We start from the raw sequence: 27,011 nt of genomic DNA on the forward strand, positions 1-27,011 counted from the left end.
GTCCCAGTGCGCAACAAAACCCGTAAACACCTAAAACTGTCCTCATTTTCCTTCTATTGGCCATCCAATCACAATCTTTGAGGTGAAAGAAAAAAACGAAACATGTGACCTCTGACCGAGATGTTACATAATGGCTTTTCAGCCATCAGTGCCGCCCTGGGCAAATCCCTTTGCAGCTGCTTCCTGCTAATTACTTCAGCTGAGTGCAAATAAAGAAGGAGATTCTCTGGTGTACATTATTCTGGGCAGCAACAGGCTGGGATGTTAATGAAAGCCCAGCACACTGTGTCTCTCTCAGAATGTCATCAGGCCATCGTGCTCATTCCAGCTGTCAGCATGGGGGCGGAGCTGGGAAGGGTCACATGAATGGGCCTCTCGTGGAGCATGCTGGGGTTAAAAGACTACTACAGACAGATTTTTGAAGAAAAAAAAAACTTTGTGTAATATTTCTGAGGATCTGTTGACAGAAATGCAATATAAGATCCATAACTATGAGACCGTGCATAATGAACCGTTATGTTTTTATTAGCTTAGAATGAGACATTTATATCTCCATAACCGCGGGCGCCCCCTTCTATGGAGGTCGACATATTGTGTGGTCATGTTTCTAGCGTAGCCGACAGCGAACACACAGCGCTACAGAGCGCGTTTCCTCACTACCTTGAAAAAGAAGTTTTCAGTGGTGTATAAAGACCTTACTTAATGAACCGTTATATTTGTATTAGCTTAGAATGAGCAGTTTCTGTCTACACACACCGCGGGTTCCCGATCATTGAAATGCACCGACATGTTTCTACGGTGGCCCTAAAAGGACAAACGCGTTTCGTTACTATGTTGCTCTTCGTGCAAGGAAGCAAGCTTAGTTCAGCGAATAAAAGACTGACACATGATGAACAAGTAATAATAATATTCGCAATAACATAGTTTTACTGAATAATTAAGTAAACATAATTTCTTAATTTATCCTTGTAAAGAAACCTCATTGCTGAACTGCTACTCTCTGCTGTCTCAGACGATGACATCACTTCCGGTCGGCCACCGTAACTTCTGTTGGTTGCAATTCGTAACCTCACCACTAGATGCCACTAAAAATCACATACTGCACCTTTAATATCAAATCAATCAAAATTCATTTAAAGACTTTAAAGCCATTTTTCTCAATTTTTTTCTCACTTGACCATTATTGGCAAACGAGAAGTTTGACTTTAGTTTTTGTATATGCACATTTTTGCTGTTTTTTCTTTTTCCAGCACTGGTTCACAGAACTCCCACCAGTTTTGACCTTTGAACTGTCGAGGTTTGAGTTTAATCAAGCCTTAGGCCGACCCGAAAAGATTCACAACAAGCTGGAGTTTCCCTCCATGCTGTACATGGACAGGTTTGTGCAATTTTCTTTATTCTCTCCCCCCAAACTACAGTAGTCAACATCTGAAGTGGATCAAAACCTTTCATTAAAGTTATACATGAATTTTAAACAATACCCGATCTTGTCTTAGGAAAAATTTGATTAACTTTTTTGATCCACTTCAAATGTTGACTACTGTACTTCCAGTACAAACTTCCAGCTTTTAAAACTACTTCAAACTATCTGGTCAGGCTTTCTCAAGCAAACATCAAAGTTTGTTTTGACAAACCTTTTTAACTAGTTTCATAATAATCTTTTTAAGATCTTTTCGTTGTGTAGTAGCCAATTTTTATTTATTTTTATTTTGTAAAATGGGGAAATTTTCTCACTGACCTGCACTGTTCCCTAGTCGAAACAATATCAATGACATAATTGTAATGTTTGCCTTTTTTTATTGTTTCGATAAAGTTTTTCTTGATGCCACATCACATAAAGAAGCAATTGTAGTACTTGTATAATATAGTGTATGTATATTGAATAATACAAGCAAAAACGAAAATGACTTCCAGTTTTCAGTGAATTCAGTTATGCGATTGATTTCAGGTACATGGACAGGAACAGAGACATCACGCGGATTAAACGAGAGGAGATCAGAAGACTAAAAGAGCACCTGACCGTCCTCCAGCAGCGACTGGAGAGGTTTGTTAACTCTATTTAACCTCTGCTCAGATCTAGAGCTAACCTGCTGTTAACTTGCATAGCAGGAAAACCTCAAATTTCAACATGAAATATGCTATTAATGGAAAGATTAAAGTCACATGCTGAGGTTTGTCTGAAGAATGAGTATGAGGAGACGGACTGACTTTCTTTTTTCATATTTCTGCTGTCGGTCTATGAACAACCAGCTTTTTTTATTATTTGAGATCCGTTTTTCCCCTCAAAACTTTCTCCATGACAGGTATCTGAGCTATGGCTCAGGGCCCAAGCGGTTTCCTCTGGCCGATGTTCTCCAGTATGCCATGGAGTTTGCCTCCAGCAAGCCTGTGTGCACGTCACCTGTGGAAGACATTGATACAACAGCACCACCTGGTGGCATGACTGCACAGCTGCCACCTCCAGCAAGGCAAGTTTTCTAAAACTAAAACAAAAGGAAATATTATTTAGTATAGTTCTGAGATATTCAAGTGTCTTCTGCTTGGACTTCAGCGCAGGGGATCAACCGGATGCCTCTGTGTCACCCGAGGGCTCCAGCTCCGGTCTGCAGGCTCAGCAGCAGCAAAGGGTTTCCATCCATAAACCATTCACTCAGTCTCGCGTGCCGCCGGATCTACCCATGCACCCTGCCCCACGAAACATCACAGATGAGGAGCTGCGGGTGCTGGAGGGCTGTCTGCACCGCTGGAGGAGCGAGGTGGAGAATGACACCAGAGGTACAAGCAAGCACGCATGCAAACATGTGCTCATACTAGGGCTGGGATAAACTATTATTTTTTAAACGATTAATCTAGTGATTCATTTTTCCAGTCCGATTCGATATCGATTATCTCCACATTGATTGACTAATAGCAATTTATACGTGTTGATTTACATATCTGAATGAAAAAAAAAACATGAATTCCTTAACATTGCAATATATGTTTATCGCTCTTAAAATTCCAAAATAAAAGACTAGTATACAAGTGCAAAGTAATGCATTCTTAGTCAGAGGTAGCATTCAATAAAACCTTGAAGCCTTGAAAACAAAGTGAAAAAAAAGTGCAATCTGTCACGACGCATTAAAGAGCCACAAAATAGTAGGCCTATTTACGGTTTAATTTTCTTTGACTGACCAAATTTGAAAGTTGAGACTTTATTAAAAGTTACCTTCTTGGTCCTGTTTGTCAGCGCGTTGTCAGTGTCCTCTATGTATTTTACACGACATTAATAGCTATAAGCGCATACTTGCAGCAGTCTCGCACGCGCTTAGAGCTCGTGTGAATTGCAAGTATAAAATGAAGTTAAGGAACAACCTCGATCCATCAGGAAACGCCACAGGTCGCTGCATTTCACTGCGCTTCGTAACATTTTTTTCCTTTTGCGCGAAGAAGCCGTTCGCCGGAGATGTGTTAAAAGATAGAGGAGTTCATTCATGATTATTGCTGCCGGTATAATAATCATCCTGGCTCCGGGTCTGAGTGAGTCATTTACTCTTTAAAATAAAATACTTTATTTCACTCATTTAAGACTGCTCTTATGAGGACACTCGACAAAACGGACAGTTTGGCATAATTTGTGTGTGTTATGGTTTGTTCAAGCCCGAAAGAGAACTCGATACCGACGCATATTTTTCTGTGGGTTGTGTGTGTGTGTGTGTGTACTGTAGAGGAACGAGTGCGTGCCGTCTTGCACTTCTGATAGTCCGAGGAGCCACTCGTGTTGCTACTACTCTCCGGCGCCGACATCTTTGTTTTGGGTCTGACGAATCGACGCGCATATTTTGCGTCGACGTATTTTTTGTAGTAACGTTAGTGGGAAGTTCGGATCATTTTACTGACCTTACGGATCTTTGAGTCTCGTTCAGCAAAATGAACGAATCTTTTTTCGAGTCATTTCGTTCATTTCAGCATAATATATTTAAATTTGCATGTTAAATATCCCAAAACATCTAGTATTTACGAAAATGTTGATTACATTTGTAAAAATAATAAAAATAAACTATAGGGTAATGCAGCCAAAGACAAATTATAAGAAACCGAAATGTTTTATTTTGATTAGTTGTTGGGTCTTAAGTTCAGACTATTGCAGTCTGATTCTGTTAGTTCAACTCCTGATCCGAGACGTTCTTTCCTTTGCAACTTCATATTTATCAGGTTAGTTCTTCTCCTCTCGTGTCTCGAGACGTTAGTTGTCGACTCGCCAGTGTCTGACTCGGATCTGTCTGCTGGGCCGGCACCGGAAAGAGAAATTATTATAATCTTTCGAGTCTCGAGTTCGGGTTCGGACGGGTCCGAGTCTTTCGTTCTTCCAGTCAGTCCATATAGACTATGCTGTCAGTACCGGAAAGAGAAATGATTAGTTCATTTTCTTCGAGTCTCGAGTTCGGGTTTTAAAACCTTCGTTCTTTTGTCACGTGACCGCTTATTTCGCATCAAATACAACATTAGATTCGTATTATTGACTGCGTCTGAATGTATATTGTTTTATATTTAGGAATTAAAATACAAAATATGTGCAATAAACATTATCTGAAAAATAAAAGTTCCATCTTATTAGCCTATTGTCCCTGTCCGTCTCTTTTCTGAATGTTTCTTGTACATGCTAATACATTAATTAGCTACTATTATATTATACATTAACTACGTGCTTGTTTGTAAAAAGGTTGTGTATTAGTAGGCTATTCAATACGGTGACAAGTCACATGACAAAAGAACGAAGGACTCAAACCCGAAGACTCGAAAAAATTAACTAATAATTTCTCTTTCCGGTACTGACAGCATAGCCTCTATGGACTGACAGGAAGAAAGAAAGACTCGGACCCGTCCTGAACCCGAAGACTCGAGAGAGATGAACTAATCATTTCTGTTTCCAGTACAGATTCAGAACCCATATGTTGCGCAATGCGCATGCGCGGTCAACACAAAATGAACGAATCACTCTCTGAGACAACTCGGTAGTCCTGAGTCATACTAAAGATTCGTTCAAAATGAACGAATCGTTCATGAACGACACATCACTAATTTTTTGACTTAGACGCGTAGGCCTGTCGCGATAATCAATAAATCAATAAATCGCACGATAAAAAAAATTAGCTCGATAATTTTTCCGGCCGCGATAATTTACATTTGCATGCTTGTTTTGTTTTCCTTGTCTCTCTCTCTCTCTCTCTCTCTCTCTCTCTCTCTCTATCTCTCTCTCTCTCTCTCTCTCTCTCTCTCTCTCTCTCTCTCTCTCTCTCTCTCTCTCTCTCTCAAAGAGACTGGATGACAATATCAACGCTGACCGCCACACATTGATTTTCGAATGTTTTTTTTAATTTTTTTTTTTTTTTACTGAGCCTATTTAGATAGCACATACTCATATGAGACGCGAGCACACACACACACAAACTGTCCGCGCACATACTCATATGAGACGCGAGCACACACACATACACAAACTAGTGCAAATACTCATATGAGACGCTTGCTCACACAGTATATGATGCATATGATTCTCAGTGTGAACGGAAGTCACACATGTGCATTTTTTGTTAACAGAGTCCATTGCTTTTATTGTTTTTAGTTTTTTTTTTTTTTCATTTAAATAGTCTTTAGAAATAAAAGTTTATTGATGTTTGAAAAGGTGTACCTGCATTATTATGCCATTATCATCATTATTTTAGATGAAAATGGTCTCAGAACGACAACATTATTGTTTATGATCAATATTATCGTTTATCGCAATAATTTCTTGGACAATTTATCGTCCAGCAAAATTTGTTATCGTGACAGGCCTATAGACGCGTTGTCCCAGCCCTAGCTCATACTGATTTCCTGTTGCTTTGGGCTTTATAAATGTACATGTTTCTCCCTGATCTCAGATCTGCAGGCCAGTATATCCAGAATCCACAGAACCATCGATCTTATGTATTCTGACAAGTCCATGATGCAGGTAAGAAGCTTTTTCAGATCTCCGATAGTTTTCTATCCATCTCAGAAATGACCCCAGATGAGTTCGTCTTGTACTTGATGCTGCGTTTTAGGTGCCGTACCGGCTGCATGCCGTTTTGGTCCACGAGGGTCAGGCAAACGCAGGTCACTACTGGGCATACATCTACGACCCACATCACCGACAGTGGATGAAATACAATGACATTTCAGTGACAAAGTCGTCCTGGGAGGAGCTGGTGCGAGACTCGTTCGGTGGATATCGCAATGCCAGCGCATACTGCCTCATGTATATCGATGATAAAAAACCCTTCCTTATTGAAGGTAACCTCATGTGCATGTGCTAATTTTAGATTATCCAATGACCCTAGTGAAAAATAAATGTACTAAAATGTATTTGGAATACATTTATTTCATGCCAAGTATACTATACATTTGCATATCTATGTACTGAATACCCTGTAATTGTACTTTTAGTATACTGAACAACTAATTTTGTACTTAATACACTTTAGTTGTGCGGAAATATGCTGAGGTCCAACTAAAGATATACTGAAGTATATTTGATTGTGCTAAAGTGGAACTATTGCAAGTATACTTTAGGTACACTTTTAATATCTTGCATTTAAAGGTTAATATTATTCAAAGTTCATACAATCCTTATCAATATTAAATTAAAACACATTTTATGCTTAAAATTAAGAAATGAGTACAAGTAGTACTCCAAATAAAGTTTAATTATAATTTTTATATCAATAAGTCTCAAGCGATATGTCAGTAAATATGTTAATATAATGGAACTGTACTTAGTATGAAATAAATGTATTTTATATATATATATATATATATATATATATATTAGCTTTTTACTAGGGGAGTCAACACAGCTAAGGAAGCAAATAGTGAAATCTAAAAGTGTTAATATGACATTTAAATATAAAATTAAGGAACCAATTTATTAATTAAAAAATATAAAAAAAGAATACTTTTGAAAATTCCAAATAAATATGTATTTAAACAATTATTTAATTAATATTTAAATTAAAAAATAAAATAAAGGAATCAAATCTCAGCACTGATTAAAAGTGAAATATACAATAAATAAGTTTGAAACATTCATTGGTGAATGTCCAATGCCATTATTAAAAAAAACATTGACAGTTGAGTTTAGATAAGCGATTGGCTTGCATTTTGGCATACATTCACAAAATGTCTTATCAGTGTATTATTTAATTGTTACAACTTAAATTTTAAACATTAAATAGTTTTTATTTGTCAATTTGGAAAGTGTTTTTTTTTCACATTTAACTACATTGAACACCTTTAAGGTGTGTCTATTTATTTGTCAGTTTGAGGAGTATTTACATTATCGGTAAAAAAAATTACATTTTTATTTTCTATTTAATAAATGAATCCTTATTTTTAAGTGCCACTCAAAGTCCTCCATAATTTGTTTATTTAGCTGTATTTTGGGTACAAAATTGTCCCCAGAAGTTTACGAAATGTGACAAAACATCCTGTTTAGGGTGTTTTTAAAGAAAAAATTTTTTTTTTTAAATAAATGTTGTTAATGTGTAGGGATCAGTTTCAAATAGTCTGTTGTAATTGTACTTTACTTTATATTAATAAAACAGCAGGTAACGTATGTTCTCATTTAAATAGATGGATGTTGTTTGAAATGCTGACTGTCTGCTTATGTGTGTCTCAGAGGAGTTTGATAAAGAGACGGGGCAGATGCTCAGCGGCTTGGACAAGCTCCCTCCTGATCTGAAGGAGTATGTTGAGGGGGATAACAAGCTCTTTGAGAGGGAGATGGAGGAGTGGGACGCTCTACAGGCCCGCAAACTCCAGCAGGAGAAACTGGCTCTGGCCGCCGCCGCCGCCAGTGTGGCCGCCCAGCCCATGAGCACTGAACCCTGCCCTCCAGACAATACCGGTGAGCCGAGTCTGTGGACATAAGCCCTGTCCCAATATCCGCACTTCCACCCTTGTGCCCCTCTAATGTGCGTTCTCGCTAAGGGGTGCAAGACCGTAGGGTGTCCCGATCCTCTAATGGTGTTCTCCAGGGGTCATCATCAGCGATTAGTTCACCTCAAAATGAAAATTTCCTAATAATTTACTCACCCCAATGCCATCCAAGATATCCATGTCTTTCTTTCCTCAGTGGAGGAGAAAATAAGTTTTTTGAGAAAAACATTTCTGGATTTTTCTTTGAATAATGGACTTCAATGGCAACCAGCGTTTTGAAGTCCAAATCAATGCAGTTACAAAGATCTTTGAAGTGCTTCAGCACATGCTGTGCACGATCGCAGCTGAGGAGGAGAGTCTTATCTAGTGAAACGATAGGTCATTTAAAAAAAAAAACTGAAAAGTGAGCTGATCTGCAACGCACCAGGAACTACGTCATCACGTTGAAAGGTCACCGTGTGAAGGAGGATAGTTCAAATTTTCGATTGTATGTTGAATGACATATTTATGTCTTTGTGTCATATTATTGTTTAAAATGCTCCTTACATGTGCGTATCCTGTGTGTTTAAATCTTTTAAAACCTAAACTTTTATTTTTTGAGCTTGACCTTTCAACGTGATGACATAGTTCCCGGCACGTTGCAGATCAGCTCAATCCAAACCATTGTAGTTAAAAAGTATATATATATATATATATATTTTTGTTTTAAATTACATATCGTTTCACTAGATAAGCCCCTCCTCCTCCGCTGCGATCGTGCACAGCCCGTTGAAGCACTTCAAAGACCTTTGAAACTGCATTGATTTGGACTTCAAACACTGGTTGCCATTGAAGTCCATTATTCGGAGAAAAATCCAGAAATGTTTTCCTCAAAAGCTTATTTTCTCCTCCACTGAGGAAAGAAAGACATGGATATCTTGGATGGCATTGGGGTGAGTAAATTATTAGGAAATCTTCATTTTGAGGTGAGCTAATCCTTTAATGCACCCCTTTCGCAAGTGCGCATCAGACCTCACTTTGCTATGGGCTATTACCCAGAATCCTTGTAGTGTCGTGATGTTTTGAAGAGCTAAATAATTGGGGAGCAAAACGGTTGCTATGGTGCTGGTCGGCAGCGGGAAAACTCTGAAGAAAAAGGAAGCCGGTGTGGTGAAGTGAAACCACGGAAATATTGGGTCCCAGCTTAGGACCCAAGCAATCCGATTGGTTCAAAGCCGTGTTTTATGGGTAATCGCTTTAGTGCCTGGCAAACGTTGGAAGGACTAGCCGAGTTAAGGCGGGTTACATGAGCGCTGAGCGCCCGGTGATCGCCTGGATCTCACAACTCCGAAAACTTCAGATTCAATTTTTAAATAGGCGCTATCTTTATAAATAAACCACAGATTTGAGCTTTAAACAACTACATTCTTGACTGAAAAACTCTTAAAACTACATTTCGTGACACAATAAAAGTAGTATTTTAAAATTTCGTGGCCTTTCTCCTCTGCTCTTGAAGTAACCTACTATGAAAAGCGCTATACAAATAAATGTATTACTTGATGGCAACAAACTGCTTTTATCGTGAATGACAGGCTATTCACCGGGCACAGAAATGCATTTGGCCAGGGATAAGTGAACATGGCCATAACATGAGCAGACAAGTCTGTTATTTGAAAGTAAGGGCTTCATTACAAACAGAAGTGATGTAGATAGTGACGTGTGCAAAACTGTCCCAATTCTGCTCTTCGCTTTACTCCGCTAAGTGCACTTTTAAGTGTCCACTTCGAGGAAGACCTTAGGGCTTAGGGTGCTTTCACACCTGTACTTCGGTTCATTTGGTCCGGACTAAGGGTGAAAAATTATACTTTGTATCATTTTCAGGCGTTTCGGTTCCTTTTCACACCACACTGATTGCTCTGGTCCTAATCAGTTGATGAAACGCACCAAAATGCAGTCACGTGACAACATCCACATCACTCATTGGCCAGATGTGTCTTGACCATATTTCCACAACTGCACTTAAAATGGTCAGAATTAACATGCGGGAAAATTCCAACAGAAATCCCGGAAGTAAACGAAGAGGAAAATCCGGCAGACATGCAGAGAATTCGCTCACAATGTACGTTCAGAATCAGCACAAGCTTTATCCTTTCGCAAATCCCCCCATAAACAACAAAGTCTAGATGCGATATAAATAAGAGATTCACGGTGCAGTGCGGACAACTTCAGTGTTTATGATGAGATTTTAGTGAGGGTGCAGAACGCGGTAAGTCAGTCATGGCTTAAAGGGAGCGCTATTGACAATCTAAATCATTTTGTTTGACTACGGCAGCTGGTTTAGTCCAAAAATGCGCAGTTCTTTGGCAGTTGGGTCTGTTCGAGGTCGGATCACGTTCTCACCACAAACGAACCGCTCCAGAGTTCGCTTGAAAGCGTACCAAGATCACTACTTCGAGGAGGTCTCGGTACGCTTATTTGGTCCGCTTTTGGTGCGCACCCGAGTGCGATTGCTGCTTTCACACCTGCCCAAACGAACCGCACCAAGGGGGAAAACGAACTGTAGTGCGATTCAACCGAAATGTGGCAGGTGTTACAGGACCCTAAGGCCCCATCCACACTACTACTTTTTAGTTTAGAAACGGAGACCTTTTGCTACTTTTGCACCTCCCGTCCAGACTAAAAAACGACAAGAACGAAGACCTAAAACAGAGAAGTTTAGAAGCGCTGCCGACCCCGTTTTGCGTTTTGAATCTCCGGAGGGCGTTTTAGTGAAGACGGGTCAAAACGGAGGACTTTAGAAACGATGACGCAGAGGCTCACGCTCGGCTCTCTGATTGGGTGTCATACAACGGAAGAAAACATACAACAACAGCCTGGACTACCAGTTACGCTAGTGCAAGTTAATTCTGCATTTTACAATGCTATAACTGCCTACATGTGCCGGAGGCAAGCTATTATTCCAGCGATCTGTGACAGTTCCCGTGTGCAGCGGCGGTATCGACCGTACATGGAGCGTCAGTTTTGGGTTAAGCCGGGAAGAACCAGCGCATGGTGGGATAATTTTATCAATGAAGTTGTGGTTCCTGAGGAATGGTGTGAAAAATTTCGAATGTCCAAATCAGCACTTATCAACCTCAGCGAAATCTGAGCAATAGTCAATCTAATTCCAGTTTACACCGGCACACGCACACCCAGTGTAGGTGAATGGTCAAGTGATCCGCGTTTTCAGTCGTTTTAATGTGGACTGAGATCAATTCTAAAACGCTGGTATGGACGGAGATCGTATTCGTTTTCTAAACTAAAACACAGTAGTGTGGATGGGGCCTTAGTGTGAGTATTGGGACAGGGCCATACTGTCTGAGACAGCCATCTTTAACTCAAGGAAACTCATTCTCTGCTTCCTCAACAGCCCCTCAGCATGACCCCGAGTACATGGAGCAGCAGTCGCCCACCGGAGACTCCAAACACCTGCAGGAGGACACGCAGAGAGCCATCAGCAAAGCCGCAGCTGAGCTCGATGAGAAGAGTCCAGAGGCCCTGCTCAACACAGTAAGACACACACAAACACTTGATAAACCAGATCTGGGTCCTTCAGATGCTTCTGGAGACCAAACACGGTGTGTTTAGAAAGTGCTCTTTTCTAGTTGGATGTTGGGCAAACATTCATGTCTACATGTGTCTATGTGAAGTCATGGCACTAGGTCTGAATTGTGTGGGTTTAGTTTTCAAGAAGGGCAAGGATGTGTTAGTTTTCATCTTGTGCTGTTTCTGCTTTTTTTTCCCTGTCTTATGAACATGTTGGACTTTGGGTATTCGGCTCTGATCACTCAAATATCCAAAAAAATCTCTTGATCCATGTTGTGTTGCATTCACACTTTGCTGAATGAATGTCATTCTTTCCATCTGAATGTGTAATTATTTTCTACGCTCAAGTACTTTCATATCTAAGTTTAATATGCAGATACAACTAATTGATTCATAAGAGGTCTCGTTTCGAAGGCTGTGCCCTCTGAAGATTGCATGCGTTACCAAATATGTCAGAGCATGTCTCATTTCAGATAAATTAAGCATTAATAAAATTGATGAGGCGTAAATTACTGTAATTTCTTCCTTGCTTTGGTTCCTTTCTGAATTGAGACATAAGCAGGTTACAAATGCGACCTCTGGAGGGCATTTGAAATGAGACACAGCCATAGTTTGATTATTGCGTCTATTGTTCTCCTCAGTGTTAAGTCTCTTTGGATAAAACTACTAAAGATTTAAAAGATTTCCCTGAACAAGCAAAACTGTTGGGGCAGAGCTACTGGTTTGCTCAGCTAATCACAAATATTATCCCAATTCAGTTTGGTGACACTAGTGGTCCTGAAAAGTGAAGCCAAATCATTTAAATCTCCCCCTGGTGGTTGGCTGCAGTATAGGTCATAAACCCCACCCTCTCCATGTATTCGAATGGGATGCGAGCCAAAATAAAATATCCAATTACACTTAAAATCATTTTTCCCCAAAGATGGTTTCTGTCATTTTGGGTATTTCTTATCACGCTGATGTATGTTTGGTTTTAGTTATTTAATACTATAAAAACGGAGTGTAACGTCATGATTGACAGCTGTGCTTACGATTGAGTCTGCGGGAGAGGGTGTGTATAGACAGACTGTGGTGTAGAAACGTCACACTTTAGCTTTAAAGGGATAGTTCACCCATTTACTCTCAATTACTCTCCCTCATGTTGTTCAACCCCGTAAGACCTTCGTTCATCTTCGGAACACGAATTAAGATATTTGTGATTAAATCTGAGAGCTGGATCACTCCTCCATAGGCTTCTAAGGGATTGACACTTGTTCCCCGAAAAGTTATTAAAGACATCGTTACAATAGTCCAAGTGACTACAGTGACTCAATCTTAAGTTTATCAAGCGACGAGAATACTTTTTGTGCGCAAAAACAAACAAAAATAACGACTTTATTTCAACTACTGATTTCCTTCTCTGTGGGCGTCGAGTGAGTTAGCGTAGTGTGATAGCGTAGTGCTACGTCACGCGTAGGCTCGTTATTGGCCGACGCTGGTCATGTGTGTGATGTGTGTGACGTACAACACAGAAGCGCTGCGCTGTTACACTAGTGAACTCACTCGACACCCACAGAGAAGGAAATCAATAGTTGAAATAAAGTCGTTATTTTTGTTTTTTTTTGCGCACAACAAGTATTCTCGTCGCTTGGGGTTGAACAACATGAGGGAGAGTAATTACTGATTACTTTTATTTTTGGGTGAACTATCCCTTTAAAGTAACAAGTCTGATTCAGACTAGGGCAGTTTGTATCAAACATGTTCTCCTTTATATATATAAACTCACTTTGTATCAAGAAAGACTGGATTAGTTTCCTCACAAGTACATGCTTTCTCAGTTCTTCTGGCCCACATTCTTTTGCGGCGAGCTACTTTTTTTCCTCTCTCTCTCTTTGTCTCAGTCATCTCATCCCGACAGCGAGGTGACCCCTGACCCCTGCCCTCCCCCTGACCCTGAGCAGGACGACTCCGCCTCCTGTCCGCCCGCGCCGCAGCGGGTGGTGGAGGTGGCCATTCCTAATGTAGGAACCTTCGTCATTCAGTCGAAGGAGGGAGGTTATGATGATGAGGTAGAGTTCCTGGAGGCGTTTGGTCATGAGAGTGCTGCCCAAAAAATCCCAGCATCCCTTTCACAACCTGCTCTGGCTTGCCAAACCCTTTTCCGATTAGTATTTTTGCAATTTACTCCCACAAGACTCCCAAACAACTAAAATTTGCAATTTACTCCCACAGGACTCCCAAACATCTAATTTAGCCCCCTGTAAAATCTTACAGACTAGAATATCCTTCCATTTTGCCTGATTTTTTTTTTTCTTTCTTCGTGAAGCATGTAGCAGGAGCTTCAGATCATTGTGCTGTTTATTTTTATTTAACATCTACACGGCTCACTTTGCCGTTCATAACTGATTTAAGGAAGCAAAAGACACATTAACCTGCATGATGATTCAGTTTTGAATGTTTTATCATCCTAAAATGCTGTGGGCATGATATCGAATTAGCTTTTCTGTACTAAGCTAATTAATTTACTTCAATGGGTTGACTTGAGTTCATTCGCTGGTGGCTGAGCTGTGTTGTGATTGGCATGCGGACTGCCCAATGAGAGTTTTGGAGGCGTGGCCGGTGTAGTAATAACCTTCCCTCCTTGGGCAGGCGATGATGACCCCAAACATGCAGGGTATCATAATGGCCATTGGCAAATCCAGGAGTGTTTATGACAAGTGTGGGCCTGAAGCAGCGTTCTTCAAGGTACATGACCTGCTGCATGCCACACCCCCTGTGCATCTCATTAGCCCTGACCACACCCCCTCTCCCTGAGCATATCATTATCTCTGTGATCTCCTTTTTACACTGCAGGCTATGTAAAAACTTTCTACTTCCTGTTTTAATATGCAAATGAGGTTCTTATATTACTCATCCACTGTAAATAGAGAAGTGTGTGTAGTTTTGCTGATGAGGTTCTGTGGGGGATGCTGACACACAAGATTGGATCAACACACTAGTGTCATTTCATCAGTATCGATACCAATGTATAATTCCATGTCAATTATTCGTGATTAATTTATTTTATCTAGGTGATAAGCATACTGTTTTAAGTAGAAAACTTAAAATAGTAATTTTTAAGATGATTTTGTTTTTGTTGGGTTCAGCAATTAATTTGTAATATAATTAAAATATTTATGTAATAATTATTTATACTAAATCATTTTATACATTTACTAAATATTTGTTTTTTTATATTATTTAAAGGGACTATATGTAGAGTTGTTAGTGACACCCGGTGGCTGTTAAGTGAACTGCAGTAAACGTCACATCCTTTTGAATCTCCTTGCAAAAACGTCTGAAATCTTTCATATAAAAATCAGTCCACAGGTTTTCATAGACAACCTAGGAAGTCGGGGAAGGTCTCGTTTTTTAAGTTTTATTACAAGATGTTCACACATTTGCAATAAAAAAGTGATTGATATAGGAAACATTTTACATATAGCCCCTTTTAATAATTCATATTTGTTATAAGATTTATTAATTATTTTATAATAAATGTAGCAACTTCCCTTACACTTAAATTAGTTAAATGCTAAATCTCATGTCATTGCATTATGCTTCGTGTCACACTGTGCCATTCGGGTAAGCTACTGAAATTTCTAAATGATGATCCTGAGCTAGTGCAGTAGTTTCCTGCGGTCAGTGTACTGTGCAGTGCTGTCATCTTCTGCTGTCAATGGCTGATGTGTGTTGTGAAGAGTTTTGTCATCTTAGATAATGCATTATTATGTACTTCACACAACATAGCAAAATACAGTGAGTACTATTTAAAATCTGTGCATTTAAAGACGATTCCATTTAAATCATTTAAAGGGATAGTTCACCCAAAAAATGTAAGTTCTGTCAGTATTTACTCTCCCTCATGTTGTTCAACCCCGTAAGACCTTCGTTCATCTTCGGAACACGAATTAAGATATTTGTGATTAAATCTGAGAGCTGGATCACTCCTCCATAGGCTTCTAAGGGATTGACACTTGTTCCCCGGAAAAGTTATTAAAGACATCGTTAAAATAGTCCAAGTGACTACAGTGACTCAATCTTAAGCGACGAGAATACTTTTTGTGCGCAAAAACAAACAAAAATAACGACTTTATTTCAACTATTGATTTCCTTCTCTGTGGGCCTCGAGTGAGTTAGCGTAGTGTGATAGCGTAGAGCTACGTCACACGTAGGCTCACTATTGGCCGACGCTGGTCATGTGTGTGATGATGCGTGTGACGTACAACACAGAAGCGCTGCGCTGTTACACTAGTGAACTCACTCGACGCCCACAGAGAAGGAAATCAATAGTTGAAATAAAGTCGCTATTTTTGTTTGTTTTTGCGCACAAAAAGTATTCTCGTCGCTTGATGAACTTAAGATTGAGCCACTGTAGTCACTTGGACTATTTTAACGATGTCTTTAATAAAGTTTTTTTGGGAATCCAGCTCTCAGATTTAATCACAAATATCTTAATTCGTGTTCTGAAGATGAACGAAGGTCTTACGGGGTTGAACAACATGAGGGAGAGTAAATACTGACAGAATTTACATTTTTTGGGTGAACTATCGCTTTAAGATTGTAAGTGCGAGTTGTTTTCTTGTCAGGTCTCTATAGGCCTCTGTTGTTTTGTGTCCTCGCTGATGTCCAGCTGTGTATTTTCACTGCTATTACTACAGTCACTATTTATCTTCTTGCCTAGATGGAAAGATTGACTTATTTTCTTTTTGAGTTATTTTATAAACATGCACATCTATCTCAAACTCCCTTCTTATGTCTTTCCCGCTTTCTCTCTCGGCTCTTTTCTCTCTGTAACAGGCGATGAAAGTAGAGTACACTCGTTTACTGAGGTTCGCTCAGGAGGACACACCCCCTGAGAGGGACTACCGGCTACAACACGTCATAGTTTACTTCATACACAACCAGGCGCACAAGAAGATCCTGGAGAGAACTCTGCTGATGCAGTTTGCGGACCGAAACCTTGGCTTTGATGAGAGGTACAACTTAAATGAACCATCTCTCTACAAACTGCAAAGAATATCTTTCAAAATCAAGCAAGTGCAAAATAAAACGACTGTTTTTTTTACACTTGGTTTGATTGCTTAATTTAACACAATAGCTAGGTAATTCGAAGTTTATTTTATTTTTTAAGATTTTTTAAGTGCTTGCTTGATTCCACATAGTTATGCTCACCTCTAAAATATCTTTATAGAATGTGTTTTATAAATTCAGTAATCATTTACAACTTTGCAAAAGATGTGGAAAATAGACAAAAAGACATTGAACAGAATAAAAAAAGTTTGTTTTTTTTTTGTCCGCAAAAATTCATACTTTTTTCCACAAATGCTTTTGCTGTCACTGTTTCTAAAAGGGTTGGCTCTGAAATGCCCTTTTGATTTCACTTTTGTACGATTTCACGTTTGTTGAGCATCGACGAGTGTTAGCCACACACTATGCCGTAGCTTGACAGAACCGCCTCACTGATAACTGATTGAATTTAGAAGACGGGAACCCTATTCCAAAGGCCAGTCCCATCTCAAGCCTCCCAGACTGACACCGAGAGTGATTATCAGCTTGTCACAGCACTCGCTGCTGTTTCTGATCATTGTGTTGTCAAACAGCTTCCTGTCTGCGCCGCCCAAAGGCTTTTGTCTCGTTACACTGTCTCGTGTGTCTCCAGAGCAGACTGCACGCTCCGATGAGGAACGTGATCCATATTCATAAGCAAATTGATTTCTTTCTCCTCTATTTTGAGCGAGGTAATTAGATTGATGTGAGCCTGGCCCCAGATGCGACACTATCTTTCCATTTTGTTTTGTGTAATAAAGTATGATTCATGGGCAGAGGACGCAGCTCGTTCCTGAGAGCGTCTCATAAGTCACGCCTGAGCTCTAACGTGGCCGTCCTGTTCTTCCCTGCAGGTGTAAGAGCATCATGAAGGTGGCACGTGCTAAACTGGAACTCATTAAGCCTGACGAGGTTAACATGGAGGAATACGAGGTGAGCGAAATTTTCTTAATCAGGTTTGGACTCTGTTTCTGGCTTAAATTAAATGATGATTCTGCATCTTGTTTACAACCTCAGTTCAATAATTTATGTACAGATGTTTTGTCGCAAAACTTGTTGGACTAATGACTCTTTTATAAGCCTTTTGTGTGACTGTTGAAAAATTGCAATTTAGTGAATTCATCTTTAAAATTCCAGTTCAGGATCCTGTGGGGTATAGCCAATTCAAAAGAATGTTTATATATATATATATATATATATATATATATATATATATATAAAGTGTGCATGTATATATACACACACAAACATGCATAAGCATAAATACAAACATACACATATATATATATATATATATATATATATGTGTGTGTATGTGTTTATATGTTTTTATATATATATATATATGTTTAGATTTTCTAAAATGACTTGCGACAGACTTGGACAAATAATGGGAAATTGAGAAGTAAAAGTTGCATGTTTTGCTACTTTTCAACTATACTTTTTCTTTTTAAAATAATGTTATTTATGCGCATTTTATGGACACAGATGTGGCATCAGGATTACAGGAATTTCCGTGAGACGACAGTGTTCCTGTTGATCGGCCTAGAATTATTCCTGAAGAAAAGGTGATGCTTTAGTCATTCATTTCTTTATTTTTCTCTTAATGTACATTGTCTATGAAAATCCTTTCCAGAGCCCTTTATTTTTTATAATATCTCCACTAGATGGCAGCATATTCTGTTTTATTAACTTTAGCTTGCCACAAAAAACAGTAATTGCTTCAAGAAACATTTAGCATGTAACCGTTTAATTATTTATTTATTGCAAATGTGTCATCTTATATATATATTTCAATTACAAATCAGTACTGTGAGGTATTGAGATTTTCTTTTCTCTCTTTACTGCAGTTACGTGGAAGCGCTGATGTACCTGATCTACGCCTATCAGTACAACAAAGAGCTTCTGATGAAAGGCCCATACAGAGGCCATGATGAAGACCTGATAGCCCATTACCGCAGAGAGTGCCTGCTAGTGAGTGAATTAACCACCACCTCTTAACCCGGATCAAACTGTGCCCCTAACAGCTCCAAAACTGCTTTCAGATCAGTCTAAAACACCATGATGCACACGCTTTCCTGCAAACATTGTTTTTAACGCCAGTGACTGGAACAAGTCTGGTTAGCTTTTCAGTTTCGAGTGCATTAAGGGCAATGGTTTGCTTATGTGTGGTTTTGCAAACATTTTAAGTCCAAAATGCTGTTTCAATTTCCTGTCAAACTTTCGATTAGGGTAAAGTTTTTCATACTTTTATGACATTATGAGGTTTAAAAGCTAAAAGTTGAGTCTTATATTTGTTGCTGTTGTAAATCATCTGTAATAAAAGTTTGCTCTGACTTCCATTCTCCCCGTCTGGTACGGCTGTACCCGGTGACCCCCCGCACGGTCATTGTGCTCGTAATATAGTCATCAGTCCTGGAATAGGAAGCACACTGCGCTCAGTGTGTAAACACATTAGCGGGAAGCACGTCGTTGTCCTTGTTTTACCTTTTGCGAGCGCTGCATAGGCCTTGACTTCATCTCAAGCTGTGCTGTTTACCTTTGCTCACTTTCATTTGAAATACTGCTAACATGGACATAGCTAATGTATTGCGATCTATTTTTATTTTTTTTCTTCTTCGTATTCTAGCTAGTTGCTAATTCCAGCAGAATGGCGAAAGGAGTAGCCACCGCTTCTGAAGTTTAAGAGCGTTTAAAGCGGCACTATGCAGGATTTCCGTTTTTGTCCAACAGCGCCCCCTAGAGTCGCTGTAGAGTACTTGTGTTTAACGTTACTGTTGTAAACACCACTCACGCAGAGCGTATCTGCACTCACGACCTCTGCACTTTATAATATTAAAGTAGCTTACCGCGTTAGGCTTACCTGAGCCTAAATGCCAGATGACATCAATAAAGTTACATGTACGTCGCATTATTTCGTAACAATGCCGTCCGTTATGATGTCGTTAGACATGATTATTGCAATTTATCATAATAGTTTGCAAATTGCGCTCATTTACACTATTTACAATGTGTAGGCTTATTTATGTCCCGATAATTATGTGAGATATTGACAACTGTTCTCATGATAATCGCAGGAATCAACTTTAACAGTGAAAGCCTGAGCGAGTGGGACTCTTGTCCGGTTCCTCGCGCTGTCAGATTCTCCTTTCCTTTTTCTAGACTCTTCCGACCGCGCTTTCTTCGTTTTTTTCTCCATTCTGAAAACGCAGGTCCGATTTTACTCGTGTCTGACTCCTCGCTCGGTCAGTCTGTCGTTTCCTCTTTCTCTGTTCCTCCGACAATGCTTTCCTAGCTTTCTGCTTCTTATATGCCGGCTTAGCCATGACGATAATTGTTCTTATAGCTAGCCGGATCCTGGATGGGGGCGTGTATGCGTGTAATGTGTGCAGTGCCGTAAAGGAATTTGTATCATCGCGAGAGCTGAAATCACGCGATACTTCCTGACGGCGGTCCGCCGGCCCAAAGTTGCAAGTGCGGTTTTTCCACTCACAGGCACCAGAGGGGGGCGAGACGACCACCATTCAACCCGAAAAGAGTCACATAACCATTCCAATAACTCCGAAGCTGTCGAGTTAAGCTAAAAAATCTGCGAACATCAATTAATTACGAACATCAGCTTTTTACGTCAGCCTTTTCAACGCCTCGGATGTTTTTGTCGAAGGGACAAAGGTTTGCGGACTGTGTATTGATTTTATTTTCTTGTCTTTTTTTCTGTGTCCCGCAGAAGTTGAATGAGCACGCAGCCGCCCTGTTCGAGACAGGCGAGGAGACCGATGTGAACGCGGGTCTGAGCATCATGAACGAGCTGGTGGTGGCCTGTATTCCTCTACTGCTGGTGGATGAGATGGAGGAGAAAGACATGGTGGCCGTGGAAGACATGAGGAACCGTTGGTGCTCATACTTGGGCCAGGAAATGGAGCGTAAGTCTTCAGGGTGGGATCGTTTGGAATCTCACGATTTGACTAGATCCTTGGGGTCACGATCGAATCTATTCTCGATTTTTAATCATGTTTCGATTTAATATAGTAAACTATTTAGTTCAAAAAAAAATAATTTGTTCCACATCTTTAATTTTTGCATAATAGCGTTCAATCAGAGTCTCCGTTTTTTTCTATCCTTACATTTAATCAATAAATTAAATTAAGAGTAATAATACTTTATAGTGCGGCTGACAAATCAAATGAAACTAATCTTTGGCATAGAAGCTGTAATATTGAACATTTTAACATATTAACACTATTCAATATTTTGAATATTGAAATATGAGATAATTAAAAAATGTATTAACACAGAATGTTTAATGCAGCTCAGAGGTGGCATAAATGCATTTACACCGCAATTACAATTGCATAAATAATACTTTAATATTTGTTTTAAAAAATAACATTTTGAATATAGACGTGTTTGCAATTTCCTGTCTTAATGAGTCATTGAAACTAGGGATGGCCCGATACCGATACTGGCATCGGGGATCGGGTCGATACTGTCCTCATATACTCGTACTCGTACTCATAAAAATTCGCCGATACCACGCCCCGATACCACGTACATTTTGCGAAACGAAACTGGCCGCCGCGAGTGCTTTGTCGAGGTGAACTGAGGCATAGGGACGTGCACTCCCAACGCAAAAGAGTGCGGCGCGGCACTAGATCTGATGGCCGAGCGCGAGCGCGGGCGCCGGCGGTAATGCACTCACTCTGTGTGTGCGGGTTCCGGGAGAATAAAACGATTCGCGGGACTCCCGCAAACTAGAAATATCTATGAATACATATATTAAAACTAATAGATTTTCATTCATCTGTTGCAGTGAAAGCTAGAATAACGACTAAAACAAAATAGAAACGATTTACAGGCCAGAGTTTCTATTCATAACATGTTTGCAGCGTTGAGCGATGTAGCCAATCACAGACATGTGTGTTGATTTCTTGAACGCAATGGCTAATCAGAAGCATTTAAGATAGACTCCCCTCACTGCTCAAAACTTTTTTGTTCAGTGCTGAATTCTGTATGCTGGCAAATCCTCTAATTATAACAAACAAAGTGTGGATATTATGAAAGATTCATTGTGCAGTCAGCTTCATTGATAATAACAGATGTGTGAGATCGCGATGAACTGTCAGCTTTTTAGGAATTAGACTATTAAGGGAGCGCACTTTGGGCGCATTCAGTCATGTCAGACCATGCACGCAGTAACTGCTTGCTTTTATGTTAAATTAACAGTGGTTTGTGTGTTAATACATTTATTATTTTACTCATTATTATTTATTTTTAGACTTGTTAAAACAAGCAGAGAAGAAAATAAAAACAGTCTTCTAACCTGTGTTCTAAAATAGTCTTCTGTCTTCTTTTCTGGGAGCCTATAGTTACTTTTGCGGTAGAAATATCGGTATCGGTACTCGATATCGGCAAGTACACAAATGTAAATACTCGTACTCGTATCGGTTTGAAAAAAAATGGTATCGGGCCATCCCTAATTGAAACATTCAAGTCGATTTATTTAAAGCGACGATTCATTCAGAAATGACGCAAGTGACTATCTTTATAAATGGGTCATTGAATCATTCACTCAAATAAATCGTCCAAAAACACGGATCTATTCAGGAACAAAACCCAGTGTGTGGATCAGAGACGTGCAGCGGTTCTGCTCTGGCTTTGTTTGGAATTATTTTCGGTGTCATTCTAATGGCATTCAAACAGGCTCCATCACACAGTGAACATTCACTCGAGGTGTGTTTTTGTTTGTCGTTAGGTGTGCGCTCTATAAACTGTCCGGATACTGCACTGCAGAGGACTTCTGCTTTTTTTGTTCTGACAACATTGTTATTAACTAACTAACATGAACATAATCCATTTTTTAAAATTGAGAATCAACTTAAATCGGTAGAAGGTAGAAAAGTGACTTCATAATAGGGATGTGCACAGGGCTGGACTGGGACAGAAAATCTGCCCTGGCATTTTGGCCCAGACTGGCCAACTACATATGATCATAAACACCACCCATCTTTGCACGCCCTTGAAAATATGTTCAACTCCTATTCATTATAACCAGTAATGGCATGTAATGAGTGAGTAGGAACGAGTGACAGTTAACAGATGAAATAAGTACAAAATTGTAATTTATTAATACAATTGAACTATACTCCGCAGTGATGCATCAAAAACAAGCTATTAGCTGGACTGGCATAGCAATTTTTACATAGTTTCCCACGGGATCTTTGGTAAAACTGTGGTGGGTGGACCTCTGTCCCTCTAGGGGGGTTTGGAGGCATGCCCCCCCTAAGAAAATTGTGTGCATTTTAATGTTAAATTCATCAATCTGGTGCACTTTGAGAGTTAAAAATTAAAAGCTCCAACCCATTTTTAGTGTGCAAATTAAACACAGAAAAAAAAACTCTTTTAGTATAAAACTATATTTACTATATTACACTACTACATAATAATAGTTATAATTAATCTCCAGACAGTAGCCTAATAGCCATATATTGTAAAACAAATGCACTGAAAAATAAAGAAAACTTTCATAATTAGTTTTGTATTAATTTATAAACTTGAAAGAGATAAGCACAATAGCACATGATCTTTTATTTTGACGGAAACTGCATCAAGCTTTTATTTTGGCGGAAAACATGGATGCAAACGCGTATCATTAAACTTCTAGTAAATTGCTGTAATCGTCAACAATGCAGATGTGGAAATAATGCGTAACTAGGTAATGGGTTCCTATGCTCATAGCCAAAGTGTTTTAAAAAGTAGTTCTGCTTACCACAGACTCTACACTTTCTCATCTCTCTCCTGATCCTCCTCACTATCCTCCTCATCAGCCACTGGAGCTGATGAAGGTCCTGCTGCTGCAGAAAACACATATACTTTGACACATTTTACAGCGTCTGCTTGAAGGGCCTATATCTATTTTTCACGCTATTTCTCTGCACATTCCTTGCGTTTCTTCTCCATCTCTCAGACTATAGACAGATACACAGTACACTTGACACTGCACGCTCACTCAAAGCACAAAGGGGGAGGTGTTTCAAGATGTGATTGGGCCAGCCCAGTGTCAATCAAGAAAACAACCAATGGGCCGCTGATCTACGTGTTTCATGGGCCGGTCTGTCATTGGAAAAAAATACAAAATATGAATACATCGGCACTAACCCAGCGCCGTCAATTAAACAAAACAAAACGAATGTACTGCCGATGTACGAGTTTTATGGGCCGTAAAAAATAAAAAAAATAATTAAAAAAAAAATATGAAATGTATCGGCCCAAAAAGCACGTCGGCCCACCGGGCATTTGCCCGGTATGCCAGATTACCAGTCCAGCCCTGGATGTGCACATCGATGCTGCAGTATCGATATATCGATACTCACAAGCTACTTACTTGGTATCGATACCTCTACAAAAGTATCGATATTAAAATTTTATTAATAATTTCTGCATAATTTTTGGTACTTCTGTTTAATGTTTGTGCTAAATAGAAAACACCCCTCCCTGACGTATTAAGCTGGCCCGTGAGAGAAGCGAGCGACGTGTCCTGCCCACACGTACACAACACGCATCGCACAGCTGCACACTTCCGCGTAGAACGGCACTATGTCAGAAAGAAAGCTTTTCCTTAACACCGATCTGAAGCTTAAAGATTAGAAAATCTTTATCAGCAATTAAAAATAAAAAGACGTTGCAATTGAAATGTCTATCTGAACATTGCTAAATAGGAAAAATGTGTAGAAAGTTGAAAATTAAGAAAAAATGGCCTGTTTAAAAGCAAGAAATGTTTAATAAAGTGCAAATATGCACAATTTATGTTGTTGGTATTTTATTTTATTATTATTTATTATAATTTTTTTTATTTAATAATTTTTTTGGCAAAATACTGTATTATTTTAAACGTGTGTATTTATTTGTTGTCAAATTTGCTTTTGGAATAAATGTATTAATGGCCAGTGTGTCATGTGGATGTAATTTGCATGTAAGTGTAATGATCAAATTTTACAAAAAATTAACATTATTTAAAAAAATCACATGTACAATTAAAAAAATAAGCGGTATTGATATCAGTATCGTTAAAATTTAACCAAAAAATCTCGGTATCGAATTAAAAAAGTCTGGTATCGCCCATCCCTACTCGGACAGATACTTTATGAGCTTTGTATGTGCCACACACACTCAAACTTGTGTCCTTTTCATCACCAGCTAATCTGCAGGAGAAGCTCACCGACTTCCTGCCCAAGCTGCTCGACTGCTCGACCGAGATCAAAAGCTTTCACGAACCGCCCAAACTCCCAGCATACTCCACGCTGGAGCTGTGCGAGCGTTACGGCCGGGTCATGACGTCGCTCACCCTGAGTCGGACCCCTGCAGACGGCAGATGAGCTGCGCAGACTTCACTAACACATGCCTTCCTTAAAGCAGGGCTTTCCCAAACCTTCCCAATTTTACTTTCTCTTTTGCTGCTAGAGATTTTAACTTGATCCTTATTGGTATTATTAATATTATTTTGAGGATTCTGTTATATTTTAAAGCTAATGCAACAGTAAGAACGGTGTGAAACTAAGCAGAGACAAAGTATAGTTCACCTAAAAATAAGTTTGGGCATCACTTACTCGCTTTATGTGGTTCAAAACCCGTATGAAAAGGAGAGCAGAGCATTCAAGCTGCTGTAAGTGGATGGGGACCAGAGACAACCTTGGTCACCATTTATGATAATTATATTGAAAAGAAGAAAGTCTTACGGGTTCTGAGTGACATGGGTAAAGATTTTTATTTATTTTTAAGTGAACTATTTTTTCAAAGTGAAGAGTGGTATCATAGTGGTGCTTTACACATTGGCGCATGCAGCTTTAGCTTTGTGAAACGAGGTTGAGGATTCATTTCAATATTTAGTTTTATTTAGTTTTAATCCCCCCCCCGCCCCTCATTTAACATAAGAACAACCTGCCACACCACCCTCAGTTTGTTACAGTGTTACTGCATTGTTTTGTTTTGATTTTCTAAGGATAGTAAGACAAACAGCTGGAGGTTCTCAGACGGGTCTGTGCACCTGACAACTGGGACTTTATCTCAAGTTTTAAGTGCTGTGGTTGGCAGCCATGGGACATACTGTGGCTTGTTAATACATTGAGAGAATAAAGTTTTATTTATGGCTCTTTTAAGCCAAATACATATTTTTTTAAATGTTCCTAATCTTTATTGAACTTCGCATTGAATGAAACTGTGCTGTGCTACTTTGGGTATCTCAAAGAGAACAGAGTATGTTTTCCCCATGGACTCGGATAGATTTGACTGCACCTGAATCCTTTTTAGACTCTTCTTGAGTTGTTTTACCATAAGAAGATTCTTACATACAGAAAAAGCCAGGTGTAGAGTAAAAAGGCACAAACACTATTGCTCTCCCAAAGAAAACTGATGAGAACACAATCCTTTACTGAAGTACACAGTACTATACTACAGTCCATCGCTGTGCATTCATATTATAATTTGCTTTGTTGCATTTTTTTTCAAGATAGCTTTAAAGGGGTTTTGATGCCAAGCATCAACTAGAATTAAAAGTTTAGCATTCAGACAGGTGGAAAACACCTGGATGGATGCACTCAACATTACCATTGTACATACTTACACCTTTATGTTTGTCAAAGAGTGTGATTTTCTTTTTCATTTTTGATCAGAGCAGCTTGTTCAGTGCATATGACTTTAAAGGCTATTAAACAAAGCTGACACAAATAAACAAACCAAAACTCACTTTAAATGCATGATTCTCTCTGATTTAATGTACTGATCCACAAGTGAGCAATTTGGGGAGGGGCTTATGGCACAGGCCACGCCTACACGTTTGTAAATACCCATTCTATTTGTGCTGTAAATGCCTGTTTTATGCAATTTTTGTCTTTTCATAGCTATTATTCTTATTCTGGATGACATTGTACAATACATTTGAACAAAATGGGTGAAATTATGAGAAGCCATCTTTAAAATCAGAAAGCAAGAATAACCTTTTCTGTTTTATTGTAGCCTATAGGGTGCTTTCACACTTGGTTCGCTTGCCTGGTCCGAATTCGTGTTCGATTGCTTCCTCCTTTCTGCCAGAACTGTGCACTCAGTGACCCACTTTAGAAATAAGGTCACTGATGGAGAGATGCAGCAGAGCCGTCCTTTATCATGAGACTAGCCAAAGGCCGGCTTGATAAACAGAAAGGAACGAACTGACCAAAGGCACTAAATACGATTTCTTCTAATATGTGGATTGACAGCATACTCTATCACCCAAATCCAGCCTTAAAAGCCTGATCACTGCATGAAGGTAAGGCCAAATATGTGTTAAGATCAAGTTATATTCATTTTGTAGTACTATTATTTCAAATTTGGCAGTGCTTTTTATATTATTCACGGAGAAACTAGACAATAATAAAAAGTAATAATACATTAATCCTGGTTTCGATAAACTC

General features: G+C 39.3%; 1 protein-coding gene across 3 annotated transcripts in view; it reads left to right on the forward strand.

The window, feature by feature from the left end:
• Positions 1–26,314, forward strand: part of LOC143752183 (ubiquitin carboxyl-terminal hydrolase 25-like) — a 36,719-nt gene extending 10,405 nt beyond the window's left edge. Inside the window, exons 11-26 of one of the 3 annotated variants that reach the window (XM_077245271.1) lie at positions 1,251–1,378; positions 1,949–2,044; positions 2,304–2,468; positions 2,552–2,775; positions 5,904–5,974; positions 6,066–6,294; positions 7,679–7,906; positions 11,327–11,466; positions 13,383–13,550; positions 14,131–14,226; positions 16,321–16,499; positions 17,424–17,502; positions 18,058–18,137; positions 18,420–18,543; positions 20,297–20,492; positions 24,763–26,314. In XM_077245271.1, the coding sequence (XP_077101386.1) occupies positions 1,251–1,378; positions 1,949–2,044; positions 2,304–2,468; positions 2,552–2,775; positions 5,904–5,974; positions 6,066–6,294; positions 7,679–7,906; positions 11,327–11,466; positions 13,383–13,550; positions 14,131–14,226; positions 16,321–16,499; positions 17,424–17,502; positions 18,058–18,137; positions 18,420–18,543; positions 20,297–20,492; positions 24,763–24,941 (2,382 nt within the window). In that variant the 3' untranslated portion in view covers positions 24,942–26,314. The remainder of the gene's footprint in view (positions 1–1,250; positions 1,379–1,948; positions 2,045–2,303; positions 2,469–2,551; positions 2,776–5,903; positions 5,975–6,065; positions 6,295–7,678; positions 7,907–11,326; positions 11,467–13,382; positions 13,551–14,130; positions 14,227–16,320; positions 16,500–17,423; positions 17,503–18,057; positions 18,138–18,419; positions 18,544–20,296; positions 20,493–24,762) is intronic. The other 2 variants (XM_077245282.1, XM_077245292.1) reach the window with 2 other exon arrangements.
• Positions 26,315–27,011: the final 697 nt, after the last annotated feature.

The sequence above is a fragment of the Siphateles boraxobius genome, unplaced genomic scaffold, assembly GCF_051911475.1.
Source record: "Siphateles boraxobius isolate OS27281-9 unplaced genomic scaffold, OSU_SipBor_1 101, whole genome shotgun sequence".
Classification (NCBI taxonomy): domain Eukaryota; kingdom Metazoa; phylum Chordata; class Actinopteri; order Cypriniformes; family Leuciscidae; genus Siphateles; species Siphateles boraxobius.